We start from the raw sequence: 17793 nt of genomic DNA on the forward strand, positions 1-17793 counted from the left end.
TGAAAAAGAGCCATAAAAATAAAAAAAAAAAAAAAAAAATCAGTTTTGCTTTACCGGAGGCGTTAAATGACTTCCACATAAAGAAAATTAGAATATCTTTACATTGCAATCTTATATTATTATCTAGATTATCAGTAGATTCTTATAGGATAAATATATTAACATCACTTTTTTTTTTTTAATAAGCAAACCACAATTTAATTGTATGAAATGTTCTTAATCTTTAGTTATTGTCACACTTATGTCCCCAACTTTTTTCATTGCATTCGTTTCTTGAGTTTTTCATTAATTATAGTATATCTTGTCATCGATTACAATTTCTATCATAAATTTTGTTGAGAGGGAATAAAAGAATTATTTACCCCTCGTGCATTTAATAAGCAAAAAAAATCAAAATTATGATTAATACTCGTCCATCGTTTTAAAGCACAATATCAATTTTTTTGGATGAAAATCGCTAATTGATGAAATGTTAATGATAAGAATGTTATTAAGAGACTACGTCAATATAACAACGAATAAATTTTATAAAAAAAAATGTGTTGCAGATATAAATACCCATTCTTTTATTTTAATTTGTTCATTAAGATAGTCTTAAAAGTTTATTACGAGCCCTTCATGACACAACATTCAAAAAGTCAAAAGTTGTTCGTGAGACTAAAACTTCGTTTTTATCCATATTTGGATAAATTTTTAGAAATATTTTGTCTAACTAGCAAATAATAATAATAATAAAATAAAAGTATTAATTTTATCAAATGGGCCCTTCATTTCCACTCACGCAAAGCAATTTGGGGTATAAAACAAATGTCATAAAAATCATTTATGAACAATTTCCAAAAAAACATTTCTTTCCACTGAAGTTCGAGCAAATGAAAATTTGTTTGCAAAGTCAAATGCATATCATGTGCTGAAAATGTACAACACACATCTTATAAATTTTATTAGCTTAACATTAACGGTCAAGATGAGTTTAATGTGCATAGAAACATCAAACGGAGGGTCGAGGTTACTTAAAACCACTCCAACAAAACTTTAGACGCCTTGAAAGATGAAATACATGCTACCTGCCTATCATTCTAGTCTATATGCAAAGTTCCACGTCCGATTATCACATGCGTATCCGTATTGTGTCGCTAATCACTAAAGGCAGAATTTTAAAAAACTGAGAGATTGGTATCTTTTGATATATTGTTGGGTTGAATATGTTCTGGCAATCACAATCATTGTCCACGCACACAGCTTTTGCTTCAACTGAGTAGTTTCTTTGTCTCTTTCCAGGGTACTTTTGTGTAATTTTCTGAATCTTTGGCTCTGTCTATCAATTTTTGCATCTGGGTTTTTTTGAATTTTTGGGGGAAAATGGTTGTGGAGGAAATCAGAGGAAAAAGTGGGGGTGAGAACGGAAATTATGACAATTTCCCAGTGGGTATGCGTGTTCTTGCGGTTGATGATGATCCAACTTGCTTGAGGTTATTGGAAACTCTACTTAGAAAATGCCAGTATCATGGTATGTTTTTACCCTTTTTTGCCTAATTTATTTAGTTTTATGTCTTCTTTTCGTCGGTTTGTTGATTGGTGTTATAGGTTTATGGTAAATTGTTTGACCTACTGTTCTTCCAAGTTTTAAGGGATTTCTGAGAGTTGTCGTCTGTTCAACCACACATGGTTTGACTTGAATTAATTCAAAAATAAATTGTTCGTTCATTTCGAGATTCTGTTTCTAGCTTAATTGTTCTATTACTTCAATAGATCTTAGATTTTAAATTGGGGGTGTTGAATTATAGTTCAGAATTCCAAAACATCGTGTTATGAATTGTTAGGGTTCTGTGATCCAATTGGAAATTTTAGTTTATTGAACATTTAGAGGTCTTGGTTATGATTTTGTGGGTTCTTTGCTTGTGAGTACTTATGGACTCAATCCATTTTGGGACCTTTGTTATCGATTTTTACCTGATATAAGTAAATATTTTCTTCAATGAATTTGAGTGAGCAAGAACGGGCGCCTATTCTCTGTACTTTATCCTTAATCCGTTCTTAGATTTTTTAGTTATATTTATCTAATGCTGTTGTCCTCCATGAGAATCTGTTAGCTATGTGGACCAAAATAAGAGAAAATAGAAAATGCAGTTGGATCTCACCCTGAGTGCTTGTACTTAGTTTAGTTGTGATCTAAGGCAGTATTACTTTTCCTTTTAATTTGATATAGGTTGCACTTTTGTAGTTTTTTCTGGTTTGTGTAGAAGTACAGTTAGAGCTCTGAAGCTTACCCTCGGCAATTGATCTTTCTCCCATGGTTCCAAGTATTGCACTAATTTTCTGACGGATTTTGATACTCTTTGTTTTCGTAATGTGAAATTTATCTTTTTCTTTATATGCCCTTTTTGATAGGACTATGGGAGTGGTAATAATTTTGAATCTTGATTCATGTTGAATAATTTCTGAGTACAGATTAGAGATCATGTTTATTTATGGGAACCTTTGAATGGATCTTCACCAGCAACATTTTTTTTTTCCTCCTGTAAATGGTTTGTTGTCTTTGCAGTTACAGTGAAGAGCCAGGCAAGGGAGGCACTGCAGATTTTGAGAGAAAACAAAGACAGATTTGACCTGGTAATCAGTGATGTACATATGCCGGACATGGATGGTTTTAAGCTTCTGGAGCTTGTTGGCCTTGAAATGGATCTTCCTGTCATCAGTAAGTTTTCATGCCTTGGTCTCCATTAAAATTCATTGATATTTTTTCTGTTCTTTTCGCATGAATGTCATGTTTGCATCTACCTAAAGAGTAAAGCAAGTTAGAAGAGGGAGGGAATGAACAACGTTAGTATGGCATGTTGTAGTTGCTAAGGATCTATTTACTTTAGATCGCTCAGTAATTTAGCAATGAACAAAACGGAACGATGCACAAGGATTATGTAACTGGCCCAAGATTTACTGGGAACAAGGCTTAATTTATTGTTGTTGGATCTTTTGGCATGAATATACAAGATTATTGAGTCCATTTATGCTACAATTTCTCTTTTAGGCTTTGAGTTTTGCATCTAAGCTTGAAAAATTTGTTGATTCGTCACATGGCATACGTGAGCCCACCTTCGAAAGTTTATTTGACACGTTTATCTTGTCCCAGTGCTGTCTGCAAATAGTGATCCCAAACTTGTCATGAAAGGGGTTACTCATGGTGCTTGTGATTATTTGGTGAAACCCATCCGAATTGAGGAGCTGAGGAATATATGGCAACATGTAATCAGGAGAAAAAAGTTTGACTCCGGCAAGCAGAACAAATGTACCGATCAAATCAATAATTGTCAAGCAAGTGGACAAGGTCAAATGTCTCTAATGACAGGCACTGTGGATCAGAACGGGAAATTTAATAGAAAGAGGAAAGATGACGATGATGAGAGTGAAGACAATGGAGATGAAAATGAAGACCCTGCTACACAGAAGAAGCCTAGAGTAGTCTGGTCTATAGAGCTTCATAGGAAATTTGTTGCAGCTGTGAATCAATTGGGCATTGAAAGTAAGTTCTTCTACTTCTGTACTTTCCATGCACGTGGATTTCATTCACTTGTGTTGATTCTGATATTTTCTCTTTCTTTTTGCTGTTTCTCATAGCAGAAGCTGTTCCTAAAAGAATACTCGACATGATGAATGTCGAAGGGCTCACCCGGGAAAATGTAGCTAGTCATCTCCAGGCACGAATTCATCCTTCTCAGCTTGTCATTTCCCATGCCTTACTGAATGTTATTTCATCTGTTGTGAAATATCATGGACTAGGAATTTATTAGCCCATATAATATCCTGAGTCCGGTATTGAAGTGGATAAATATTGTCTGGATTTAGGATTGTTAAATTGTTTGGCATGTTTTTTCAATGATTTAAACCATAATTCCAAAGCATTTTTTTTTTTTTAGCAAAAATGGCGGCATGCTGATATATCACTCTTTTCATATATCTTGATGCAACTTTGCATGCCCAAAGAAGAATGTATGTTGTGAAAGTGATGGGTTGGATATTGTGGGTGTATATAGCCAGAATTCGTTCTCTTTATTATTGGGAAGAACCTATAAAAAAATGAAAAGGATCCTCATAAAGAGAACCATCATCTGATGAACTGGGACATCAATGATGAGATTATACCATCCATTTTTCTTAGGTGTCATTAATTGGGAGTAAGAAGTAAGTTTATCATTTTTTTAACTTAATGAATAGATTGTTCTCTGTTGCAGAAGTATAGGCTTTACCTGAAAAGGATCAGTTCAGTCGCAACCCAGCAAGCAAACATGGCTGCAGCACTGGGGATTAAGGATTCCCCTTTTGTGCGTATGAGTTCACTAGACCGGCTTGGAGATTTTCGAAATTTGGCTGGATCAGGAAGATTTGCAAATACTGCTTTATCACCTTATTCAGCAAATGGCATGCTTGGTAGACTAAATAGCCCTGGTGGTGTTAACCTTCATAATCTTACTTCATCTGCACTAATCCAACCAAATCATGCACAAAACTTGAGCAACTCCATGAGTAATGCGGGGAAATTTCATCCAGTTATAACACCTGGAAGTCAAAATGGCAGTTTATTTCAAGGATCATTGGAAATGGACCAGTTACAAAAGAATAAGTGCACTACAGAAATCACAAACTTCAATTCTATGGATGATTCAAGAATGTTTACAGCTGCCAGCGCATTCACGAATACTGGAGAAGCAATTGGTAGTTCAAGCAACTATTTAAATGGTGACCCAAATAATCTTATGATGTTACATGGTAACTCCCAGCAAGCACTGAGCGGAGGATTTGGAAATCAGTCTTCTCTCAACATGGCCTCATTTAATGCAGAATCCTTAAATGGTGGTGTTGGTCAATCCTCCAATTTTCTGGATCATGGTAAATTTAATGAGACCTGGCAGACAATTCAACTGCCTAAGGTGCAGTCAAATACTTTATTCTCTGCTGAGCATTTACAGGATCAGTTGCCTCTCAATACTGTAAGAGACAACAATTCTTCAAACAGTCCTCATTTACAGAACAACCCTCTTGATATTTCTTCCACCACCATGGCTTCACGACCTCTTGAGGATTCAAGAGGAGAGATTCAATTTCAAGAAGGATTGGTTGGTCAAAACTCGGACACTATTTTTGGTTCCTTCGACTTTAATATTCCTGCCAATGGAAATCTGCCTCCCTCGAGCAAGAGTTTGGACCAAAGTACTGGAATCTTCAACAGAAAGATGGAAATGGTCGTAAATAGTAGGTTGCCTGGAGGTGCTTCTACTCTTATGCAGCGGAATGAGATTGAACAATCAAATACTGACTCTAGAAGGTCTAACGAGAACTTTCTTTTGGAGCAAGCAAAGCTGCAAGGTGGTTTTGTTTCTCAAAGTTACGGTTCATTGGATGATTTAGTGAATGCAGTGGTCAAACGGGTATGATACACTTGCAAGCCTTGTCTCTCTCATTTCTTGCTATTTTTCTATAATTTCCTGTAAAGAAAAGATGCTTTTAAATGAATGTTTTTCAATATTCAGTTGAAAGATGTGAACTCGGTTTTATTGTTTGATGGTTAACACAATCTTGTGCCAAATATGGAAGGCTCATATTTTGTAAAAGATATTGTTAAGCTGTGTCCTGATAAATTTATGGGGAAACATCATGTAACTTGCAAAAGAATGAAGTATAATTTTGACCGAATTGCATTCTTCATACTATGAGGAGTTAGATAAGTTTTTTTTGGTAGGAAGTCTTTTTATTTACTTCTAGCAATGCAAGGATGCTTTAATTTTGAAATGTGTACTGATTGGGATATTTTCATCTCAAGAATGAGCAGAGAAATGCAGAATGCAAAACCCTTTAGCATGAAAAATTGGTCATTCTTGAAAGAGTAGAAAATATGAGTTATGTTCTGGATGTAATTCTCTGAAACAAAATGCTGATATACCTTTGTTGACAGCCAATAAGAACAGGTGCTCCACATTGGTAACTCTTATTGAGCAAATCATCATTAATGATTTGTACTTTCACAATGGATATTTTGATGATATCTTAGAGGTTAAATAATTAATTTATTCTTGCTCAAGCAGTTTGCTGAATGAAGGGGTGAAAATATTTCATCAATGACTTGATAGTTAATATTTTAAAATATATGGATTGTGGGTAGGGTAGGGTATTTTAATAACATGGCTGTGATGAGTGCAATTTATGTCATCCAAATACATCTGTTTGCTCATCTCTCTCTCTCTCTCTTTAATAAAAACTGGTCCAATAGTGATTTAGTCCAATAGTGATTTAGACTGAGGAGTGCTTGGCGTGTGCTCCTAATAAGTTTAATATGGTAATGGTCTTAGACTAATGTAAACTTTATTTATGTTTTTTCTTCACACGTGCCTGTCTTTTCATCCTTATTGATTCTGTCGACTTTTATTATACACTTGAGCATCAGGATGATCCTCAATCATGCGATCGTGAAGGTCCTTCTTCCCTATATTTGTGGCATTTCATATAAGACAGTTCCAATACATTACAGTTGTCTTGCTTTTAAGTTCATATTAATATTTTTATACACCTTCATTCAAGGATTGTATTCTGTTGGTTTGTAGGAACAAGACGGAAACATATCAGATGGCAATTTCGGGTTTGATGATTACTCGTTTGGACCAGGAATATGAAGCTTCATTGGCAACTAGTTTATGTGAAAAGTAGAGTTTCCAAATCCATCTTTTCTTCCAAAACTTTTTTAGTTGTTGAATTAGTTGCAACTTTGTAATTACAATAGCTTGTTAGCTGTTGCTTGTTTTCTTGAAGAACACTTTGTTAGTTGTCCTATAAACTATGCATGAGTAACTAAAAAATCTGGGATATTTCTTTTGGCCTATATCTGTGCTTCCTTTGTAGTTGTTGTCCCATTACTCTTGTTGATGGGGGAAATTGTCTTAACTTGTTTGGCCAATGTCGATTGAACTGGACAAGACCCTTCTGATGGATGGTGTGTTTATCTTCTTCGTCGTGATATTGTTTGCGAAACAAACACAGATTAGCCTTTCGGATGCCAGAAGCTGGCAAGGCGGCCATTTCAACTTTGATGGTCGAGTTAGACCAATATCGGTGAGAGGGAAAGACATTGTATAACTTGTAATGACCATTTTCCCTTTTTATTTATTTTATTTTATTTTTACGCAAAGGGTCTTTTTTTGTCAATGTTTTTTTAATTGATTGAGACATGTTTTCAATAAATTTCTAAACAATTATCGTAGTTTATTACCTTATTACATAAACTATCATTTTGTCATTAGACAGTTTAACCTATTTATAAATAATTATTTTATCAAGAAGAGTTGTTGCTTCTCGTAGAATTATGCTTCTCAAAAGAGGGAAACAATTAAAAGCACCTTTAGAAAATTATTAAAACATGTTTAAAAATAAAATTTTAAATTGTAGAAGACTTTTTAGAAGCCCTGTCAAACAAATCATTTATCTTCTTTCAAATAAGAGTATGCCTTTATCATTTTTCTTTAATCAATTTTTATTATTTCAAATTATCTTTCTCTTTTACAAATTTTCGACCATGTTCGTCTCAAGTTCGAGTTCACCCAAAAGTATGTATTCATGTGTAGCATATTAAAAGTAATAAATATTAAGAACACTTCTGCCAAAAATTTCAACTGTTGGCTTTGTGAGGGCTGTCATTGTCGACGCTTGTCAATGATCATTTGAATTGACAATTAATATGGGTGGGAAAATGACAGAATTGTCCATCCATATTTTTATACTGATACGAAATGAAGGATTGAAATGGTAATTGATACAATCAAATCACGATGGGACGGATGCTGTGAGTCTTTTTTTCGTAGGAAGTGAGCCCATTTCAAAATAAAAAAAAAATGAATTCTTTGCGCAAAAAATGGCAATCGAATAGGCGCTTAGAATATGAATCTTCTGTATTTCAAGGATGAAATATTGTTTTTATTTTGATTTATAATCTTTAAATAAAAAGAAGAATATTTCATGAAAACCTAAAAAATGCTACCTTAATGGTCTGAATAAAAAGGCTCTTTAAGAAATTTCCACATTTACACGAGTTAAATGTTTGATTGGCCATTGAACTTTGATACATGTCATGGTTTACTCACCGTCCTTTGAAACTTGTCTCAGTGGTCATTCAACTTTGTTCCGCCCAGCTCCATTGGCCACTGGATGGAAAACGCCAGTGAACGCGCACACGTGGCCGACGGCAATTTGACATGTCACGTTAAATTGAAAATTACTGCCATGTAAACGTCGAATAAGCAGTGCCTAACACGTCTTTATCTAACAAACACATTTAAAGTCTTCGAAATTGCCATTTTTTCCCAGCCCCTAAAACACGTCTTCTCCAACCCCATTGAAGCCCTAACCCCTAAACGGTACTACCCCACGCGAAGGCCCCTCGAGCACGAATCAATGCAAAGTGTTGCAACGAGGAGGGCTTGCACATGGAGGGACCACTAGAAAGTAATTGAAAATCATATTTTCCATTATTTCCATGAATGTGGACAACGAGAACCCGACAAATGAGCAAATTTAATATGTTGTTCAAATTTACATTTAAGCATTGAAATCATAAATTTTTGTATCTTCCTCTGTATTTTGATGAATATGCTTCATGATTTCAACTACATGATTCTGAAAGGCCCTTTACCAATTTCCATAAAATCGGAATGTACTGTGACAGAACACATAAATATATATAATTTGAGAAAAGCTTTTTCATACCATACATATATATAATCTGAAAATATTTATGATTAATTTGCCTCCAGTCTTGTGTTCGTAGTATGTATTTCCATACGTGAATTATAATTTCCTAATTGCTTGTGGTGTATATGTATGTGACAATGTTGGAGGATGATTCAGACTTCGTTGATTCTGAGACGGATGTGGAGGATGAAGACGACACACTGTATGACCAAAACGTGACTGATGGAATCGAGATGGGGTTGGATGGCCATGATCAAGTTCAAGATGAACGGGGAGAGGGCAACGATATGGAAGTAGACGACTTGGAATATCCGACGGAGGAGTTATTGTCACAATGCTCATTAGATGACGAGAGTGGGTTTCGATTTCCTCAATTTTTTGCTGAGACCGATATGAAAAACCCACAATTTGAGGTAGGTCAGATTTTTAGCTCAGCAGTTGAGTTCAGGGACGCGGTTAGAACCTATGGTGCATTGAATGGATATAATGTGAATTTTACGGTGAACGAGGAGAGGCGAGTACAAGGTGTGTGCAAAGTTGGGTGTAAATGGATAATAAGAGCTTTCTCGTTTGACGACATTGACACATTATAGGTGAAATCATACATATCAGACCATACATGTAGTCGGGACCAGTTTAATAGACACTGCAACTACAAGTTCTTGACACGTTGTTACCTGGAGTAGTTCAAAGTGGACCCCGACTGGAAAACGGAGCTAATTTTAGCGACAGTTAAAAAGGACCTACACATAGACATAAGTAGAAATGTTGCGTGGAAGATTAAAAGATATGCTAGAGAAGTATTAGTCGGGACTATGCAAGACTAGTTCGAACGATTGAGTTCTTATGCTGCCGAGGTACTTCGAACAAATGCTGGTTCTACTGTCATCATAGCTTTACAGGAACAAGTGTTTCAGGGGATGTATGTATGCTTCAATGGTTGTAAGATGGGCTTTAGAAATTGTTGTACGAGGGTGGTTGGCATTGATGGTTGCCACTTACGAGGTTGCTTTGGAGGAATTTTGCTGACTACTGTTGGCCTAGACGGTAACGATTGCATCTACCCTATTTCTTATGCGGTTCTTCAAAAGGAAAACACGCCGACTTGGCGATGATTTATGACTTATCTTGCGGAGGATATTGAAATTGAAAATGGCAGAGGGTGGACATTGATGACAAATAGGCAGAAAGGTCTGCAAAACGTGACAAATGAGTTGTTTGCTGAGGCCGAGCATCGATTTTGTGTACGACACACGTACACAAATTTTTTCAGTGCGGGTTTCAAGTGAAAGACTCTAAAAAATTATCTTTGGCGGGCTGTAAAGTCGACCACTATCCCTGACTATAAACATTGGATGCAGCAAATCCGCAACATTAGTGAGGACGCATATAAATGGTTAATGGAGAGTCCTCCTTAAGAATGGACTAGATCACACTTCTCTCTCCATTCAAAAAGTGATATATTATTGAATAACATATGCAAAGTATTCAACAAGACCTTGAGGAGTGATAGGGAGAAGATGCTCACTTCAATGCAATTGGTCTTCATGACAAGAATTAGAAAGCGTCGAGACACGATGATGAGGTGCAATAGTAGGTTGTGTCCAAAAATTAGAAAAAATCTTAACAAGAACGCTGACCACTCACATGAGTGCACCTTACACATATCTGGCAAGCCCAAATGGCAAGCAGATTGTAGCTCTGGCACATATGTCGTCGATCTACTAGAACGAAGTTGTGCATGTAGGGAGTGGGAGTTTACTGGCATACCATGCATGCATGTAGTTGCAGTGATAAGAGAATGTAGGAACGATCCAGAAGAATATGTTGGCAATTTCTATTCAGTTGAAACATACATGCGGTGCTATGATAGCGTCCTCAACCCAATTAACGGGATGAAATTATGGCCGGAGTTGGACAGGGCTGCTATCATTCCCCGATCATGGGTTGTTCTACGAAAAGGAAAGAGGCAAAAAAATGGAAGGAATGGTGCAGACGAAGATGTGGTAGTGCATTCACAGGAGAAAACATACATGAGAAAAAAAGGATGATTAAAGATGACTTGTTCAGAATGAGGACTGCGTGGTCACAATAAGCGATACCATTCTAGGCCAGATGCTCTATTAGATGCGAGTGCCAATAGTCCATTTAAAATTTCGAATGGAATATATCAGCATCTGACTATATTTTCATTTCCACAGGATTGGTTCGAAGGCAACTTGGAACCTGTTGACACATAGTGTAACACACACGTGCATGGCAGAGTACGTGAAATAGTTTTTCGTGATATAATGTAGTATTTGTTTTGAGATTGTCGCATTTAATATAGTTAACCATTTGAAATGTAATGGTAGGGTAAAATGGTTGCCATTGGTGGAAATGGTTCATATTCAGTAGGTAACACCACAAGGTAAAAGTTCTTTTTATTTTATACCGACACCAATGGTTACACGTGAAGCGGGAAGGGATCGTATTGCACTCGGTCCGACAATGACGATGCCTATTAGTGATGAATATGAAGCCGGTCAGCCTGTAGCGGATACTGTGGCAACTGTGGAAGTAAACTTCGAAAAAATGGGTGACAAGAACTGCGAGAGGGCATAGAAACGTGATGGCAAGAAGCGAAAGTGATAGAAATCTGTAAATTTGTTTTGAATTGGACACATGAACATGAACCAAATGTCTATTTTGCTAAATCTGTAAACGTATGTGGATAACAACCTAGTGATGTAATATTCTATTTTGCTATATATGTACGTGGATTCTTTATGTTCTTGTGTCGGTTATGGTTAATATTATTCTAAATTCCTTGTCTTCTTCATATAGTTCGTTTTGGTTATTAGTGAGGAATGATGTCCTTGGTTCGTTATAAATATTTTTCTTTTTGGCCGGGATGGACTCCTTCAATTGAATGATTGTTCTAAAAGAGCTTGGTCTTGCATTTGCTAGAATATATTCTCTTGAAGATTTGGACATGACAAGTGGTGGTATGGCAAGATTACTTGATAAAACCATTATGCACAGAAATTAATTGGAAATTAATTGTAAAATTAGAAAACTACAAAAATTAGAAATGGAAAAAAGACTGTTACTCTTGTATGTACATGTTACACAACTCAAAAGAATATAAAACTAAAAAAGTCGCTCCATTAAATTGCATAAATAATTGATGGTACTTAAATGCAGTTCATAGATCCTGGGTAATGCAAGAGAAGCTAATAAATAACTTCTAAGAATAATGAATGGCTTCTTCGGCCAATCTCCTCAAGATGAAAAAATCATGCAATGGTTGAGCATGCTGCTAGTGTTGCTACATAATTGCATTTCATAAGTCACAGGAATCAGCATAGAATTACCATCATAGGAATTAGCCAAAATGTCTCCAACATAGTCATTTCCAAATAAGCTACACACGACATACACCAAACATAACTTAAACCTAAGTTACTGCCTACTACACAAACATAAAAATGACCCTAGAACTAAAACACACACGCCTTATGATGCGAACCTCGTAGCAATGGAAACTACAAAACCCACAACGAGATTGATGCGGAACCCAAGAACGCCAATACTAACCCGATTTTGGATCTTGAACCCCAAGAATTGAACCAAGAAACCCTAGATTAGCGAAGAACCTAAAACCCCTTGATTACAATTAAAAGAACCCACAATCCGATTGAATAGAACGCCATAAGAAGTTGAATCTTGATAAGTTCCAAGATTGTTCAAGAAGAACAAGAAATTGAAAGAACAATTCTCTCTCTATAATATTAAGCAAAAGTCAAAAGTTCTTACAATGAAAAATAATCTCCTATTTATACTAATGAATAAAAACGTCCAAAACCATCAAATTATGGTAATAATTTGATTTCATAAGAATTCTATCGAAACTAGGAAATTCAGCCAAAATTAGAAAATTCGCCAATTTTTTGGCTTGTGCGGCCGCATGGTGTAAATCCATGCGGTCGCATGGTTCAACAAAAAAAACAATATTTGTTTTTGGTATGCCACTGTGTGGCCGCATGATGTTTTGCCTATGCGGCGACACAGGCTTGTCTTCAGCCTCTGGTTTCGTCGCTTGATAACAAATTGATCCAAATTGATTCGGCCTTCGACCCAAACATGAAAGTTGCTCCACTTTAAATCCCGAACATGGTTCCATCAATGGTTTCTTGAACGAGCAATTCCATCGCTTGTTTCACTTGCTTTGCCCTTGATCGCGTCATTGGTCCGCAATCGACTATCAACGGGTCTCGTCTCGCACTTGCCTTCGTTGGGCTTGACTCCTGGATCATATCATCCCCTCCCTCTTCAAAAGGATTCGTCATCGAATCTGAACCTGTATCAAACAGAGAGAGGTCAGATACATTAAAAGTAGCCGAAACATTGTACTCACCTGGTAAATCCACTTTGTATGCATTGTCATTGATCCTCTCGATGATTTGAAACGGTCCATCGCCTCGTGGTTGCAATTTTGACTTCCTCTGTTCTGGAAAATGCTCTTTTCTGAAATGCACCCAGACCCAATCTCCAGGCTCAAATGTAACGCGTCTTCTTCCTTTATTTACTTTTGATGCAATCAGCTTTCCTTTCTCTTCGATCTGCATCCTGACCTTTTCATGGAGTGTTTTCACCAGCTCGACTTTTCGTTTCCCATCCAAGCTACCTCGTTCATACACAGGCAAATGCATTAAATCCATAGATGTTAGTGGATTAAAATCATAAACAATTTCAAAATGAGAAAATGAGGTAGTAGAATGTGTAGCTCGATTATATGCAAACTCTATAAATGGTAAACACTCTTCCCATGATTTCAGATTTTTATTGATCACTGTCCTAAGTAGTTGAGTCATAGTTCGATTAACTACCTCAGTTTGTCCATCTGTTTGTGGGTGACAAGTTGTAGAAAATAATAACTTAGTTCCTAACTTACTCCACAGAACACGCCAAAAATGACTCAAAAACTTCATGTCCCTATCAGACACTATACTTTTAGGTACTCCATGTAAACGTACTATTTCCCTAAAGAATAAGTCTGCAATATTAGTAGCATCGTCAGTTTTATTACATGGTATGAAGTGCGCCATCTTACTAAACCTATCGACCACTACAAATATTGAATCCCGATCCCTTTTTGTCCTAGGCAAACCTAACACAAAGTCTATAGATATGTCTACCCAAGGTTCACTAGGTACAGGCAAAGGAGTATACAAACCATGGGGTTGAACCTTAGACTTAGCCTTTTTACAAGTTATGCACTTTCCACATATTTGTTCTACGTCATGTCACATTTTAGGCCAATAAAAATGTTCCCCTAACATGTCTAAAGTCTTTTGAACCCCGAAGTGTCCCATTAAACCACCCCCATGTGCTTCCCTTACCAATAATTCACGCAAAGAACAATTAGGAATGCACAACTTATCTTCTTTAAACAAATATCCTTCATGCCTATAGAATTTATCAAATGCACCTTTGTTACATGAAGCATAAATACTAGAAAAATCACAATAAGATTCATACATGCCCTTAATGTGCTCGAAACCAAGTAATTTAGTACTTAATGAATTTAAAAGCACGTACCTTTGGGACAACGCATCAGCAACTATATTTTCATTACCTTGTTTGTACTTGATGACGTAGGGAAATGTCTCGATAAACTCCACCTATCTCGCATGTCTTTTGTTCAACTTACCTTGACCTCGCAAATGCTTTAAAGATTCATGATCGGTGTGTATCACAAATTCCTTTGGCCATAAGTAGTGCTGCCAAGTCTCCAATGCTCGAACAAGTGAATACAGCTCCTTGTCATATGTCGAATAATTCAATGCTGCCCCACTCAACTTTTCGCTAAAGTAAGCAATAGGTCTCCTTTCCTGCATTAACACTACTCCTATACCTATTCCTGATGCATCACACTCAACCTCGAATGTTTTATCAAAATTTGGTAATGTCAAAACAGGTGCCTTACATAGCTTATCCTTAATGGTGTTAAATGCAATTTCTTGAGATTTTTCCCAATGAAAACCTACACTCTTCTTTACTATTTCAGTCAACGGTGTGGTGATGGTGCTAAAATCTCTTACAAATCGTCTATAAAAACTAGCCAATCCATGAAAACTCTTAATTTCAGTAATAGTCTTAGGTGTTGGCAATTCCTTTATAGCTTTTATCTTTTCTTCATCGACTTCCACCCCGTTAGCACTAACCACAAATCCTAGGAAAACAACTATATCCATACAAAATGTGCACTTTTTGAAATTAGCATATAGTTGTTCCTTTCGCAACACAACAAGCACACAATTTAAATGTTCTAAATGCTCATCTAGGTTTTTGCTATAGATTAAGATGTCATCAAAATGAACTATAACAAATTTCCCAATAAAAGCACGCAAAATATGGTTCATTAAACGCATAAAAGTGTTCGGTGCATTAGTGAGTCCAAACGGCATAACCAACCATTCATACAATCCATACTTAGTCTTAAACGCCGTTTTCCATTCATCACCCTCCCGCATGCGAATTTGATGATACCCACTCTTAAGATCAATCTTACTAAAAATGCAAACACCATGCAACACATCAAGCACATCATTAGCCTAGGTATTGGGTGACAATACTTTACCGTGACATTGTTGATAGCTCGGCAATTCACGCACATTCTCCAAGTCCCGTCCTTCTTAGGCACCAGCAAAACAGGTACAGCACATGGATTCATGCTCTTCCTGACATAACCTCTGCTTATCAACTCCTCCACTTGCTTTTGAAGCTCCTTCGTCTCCTCGGGATTGCTTCGGTAAGCTGGTTGATTCGGTATGACAGCTTCGGGTACAAAGTCAATCTGGTGCTCGATGCCTCTGATTGGTGGCAATCCACTTGGCATCTCCTCAGGAAACACATCGTCGAACTCCTACAATAAATACTTAACCAAACTAGGGAGGGATGTGTTAGAATCCTCGAAATTGAGGAGGGACTCCTTGTACATTAACAATATCATTTGCCTATTATTGCTCATAGCCTTTTTCAACTCACTCTCTTTTGCATAGAAGTTGACCTTTAGCTTTTCTCTCCGCTCAGCTCACTCTTTTTCTCTCCTCTCAACTGACTCTTTTTCTCTCCGCTCATGTGGCTTTTCTCTCTTTTCTCCACTCTCAGCCACCTCACTATTTTCTCTCTTATTGATGGTTTTACTATTGCCTCTCCTTTTTCCTGACTCTCTTATTCTCTCGTCTTCCTCACTTTTCAGCTTGATTTGATCTCCATACACTTGTGCCGGTGTTAATGGCACAAGAGTAATAGTCTTCCCATCCTTGACAAAGCTATAACAATTCCTATAACCATCATGTGTGACCCTTCTATCATATTGCCACGGTCTTCCTAACAAGATATGACCCACATGCATAGGCACCACATCACATACTACTTTGTCACTATAACTCCCAATTGAGAAATTAATTAAAACTCTTTTATTCACCCTAACTTCCCCACTTTCATTCAACCATTGCAACTTATAAGGCCTAGGGTGTCTTAACAATGCTAGTCCTAATTTCTCAACTAAAGTTGTGCTAGCTACATTCGTGCAACTCCCACCATCAATAATCATACTACATACCTTATCGTTGACGTAACAACATGTGTGGAATATATTTTCTCGCTGCTGCTCCGAATCATCCACTTTGACTTGAGTGTTAAGAGCTCTTCTTGACACCAACGATTCCCCAACAGCAAACTCCAATTTTTCTTCTTCTTCAACGTCATCCAATGCAGGCATGTCCTCAAACTCTCCTTCACTTTCACTCACCACCTCTCCATTATCCAACAAAACCATTACCCGTTTATTTGGGCATTGAGAAGCAATGTGCCCTGACCCTAAGCATCTGAAACACTTGATGTCTCGATTCCTTGATGGTTGTGAATCTGTTTTGGGTGCTGTTTTGCTAGCACTTTCTACTTTCTCTTTCTGCCACTCATTCCTACCTTTAGGTACAGCTTTATCACCTTTGTTGTTGTTGTTCCACCCTGGCTTCCAAGATGGATTAACACTCGAAGTTCCTAACGGCTGCCTAGCTGCTCCTTTCCTCTTTAGCTGTCTCTTTACCTTTATAGCCACATGCAACATGTCTTCCAACTCCACATAATGTTACAACTCCACTACATTGGCAATTTTCCTATTCAACCCATTCAAGAATCGTGCCAGGTAGCCTTCCGATCCTCCACCACATTGGCCCTAATCATGAGTATTTCCATCTCCTTATGATAGTCCTCTACACTTTTCGACCCTTGATATAGACCTTGCAGTTTTTGATGGATCTCTCGGTAATAGTGGCTAGGAACAAACCTCTTTCTCATCAATGACTTCAATTCCTCCCAACTGCTGATTGGTCTTCCCCCACTCCTACGTTGTGAAGTAATCACTTGATCCCACCATGAAATTGCATAGTCACTGAACTCCAAAACTGCTAACTTCACCTTTTTCTCCTCCAAGTAGTTATAATACTCGAAGATCATTTCAACCTTCCTTTCCCACTCCAGGTATGCTTCGGGATCACTCCTTCCTTTGAATGAAGGAACTGTCATTTTTATATTTCCCAAGTTTCCATCCAACTCCTCCCCACGATCATTCCGACCCCGTCTATTGAACCTATCACCTCTATTCCTCATCCTTCCCATTTCAACACCGTGAAATTCATCTTCACCCATGTCACTCCCATATCCATACTCCTCTCGCCTTTCCCTCCTAGGCTCCCATCTATCCGGTCCTCTGGCATTGGATACATCCACTCGATGCTCCCGACTAAGATTAGCCACCGATGTATCTAATCTATTCATCCAAGCCTCCTGCTTCTCCAACCTATCTCTCACATTTCCAAACGCCCTTTCAAACCTTTGCACTAAATCTTCCGATGCATTGCTATTATTGCCTTGTCGGCTTGAGTTTGATTCTGCCCTTTCTGACATCCTAACACTAAAGATTTTATTTTACTGCCTCACCAAAAGTCACTCGGAACACACACAAGGGCTTTTACCCTCTATTAAGCTCACCTCTCTACCTTTTACTACTCA

At 37.2% G+C, this 17793-nt stretch overlaps 1 protein-coding gene across 2 annotated transcripts; it reads left to right on the top strand.

Annotated features, from left to right (window-relative positions):
- Positions 1–1031: 1031 nt before the first annotated feature.
- LOC111389175 (two-component response regulator ARR12-like) lies at positions 1032–6868 on the top strand. 2 transcript variants are annotated; one of them, XM_023014066.1, is made up of 6 exons: positions 1032–1510; positions 2546–2698; positions 3131–3520; positions 3616–3695; positions 4230–5423; positions 6594–6868. In XM_023014066.1, the coding sequence occupies exons 1-6, from the start codon at positions 1363–1365 to the stop codon at positions 6660–6662; spliced, it is 2034 nt and encodes a 677-aa protein (XP_022869834.1). In that variant the 5' UTR covers positions 1032–1362; the 3' UTR covers positions 6663–6868. The 2 variants fall into 2 exon arrangements, with proteins under 2 accessions (XP_022869834.1, XP_022869835.1); XM_023014067.1 differs by having other exon boundaries at positions 1072–1510; positions 3619–3695.
- The last annotated feature ends 10925 nt before the right edge of the window (positions 6869–17793 follow it).

The sequence above is a fragment of the Olea europaea genome, unplaced genomic scaffold (assembly GCF_002742605.1).
Source record: "Olea europaea var. sylvestris unplaced genomic scaffold, O_europaea_v1 scaffold568, whole genome shotgun sequence".
NCBI lineage: Eukaryota > Viridiplantae > Streptophyta > Magnoliopsida > Lamiales > Oleaceae > Olea > Olea europaea.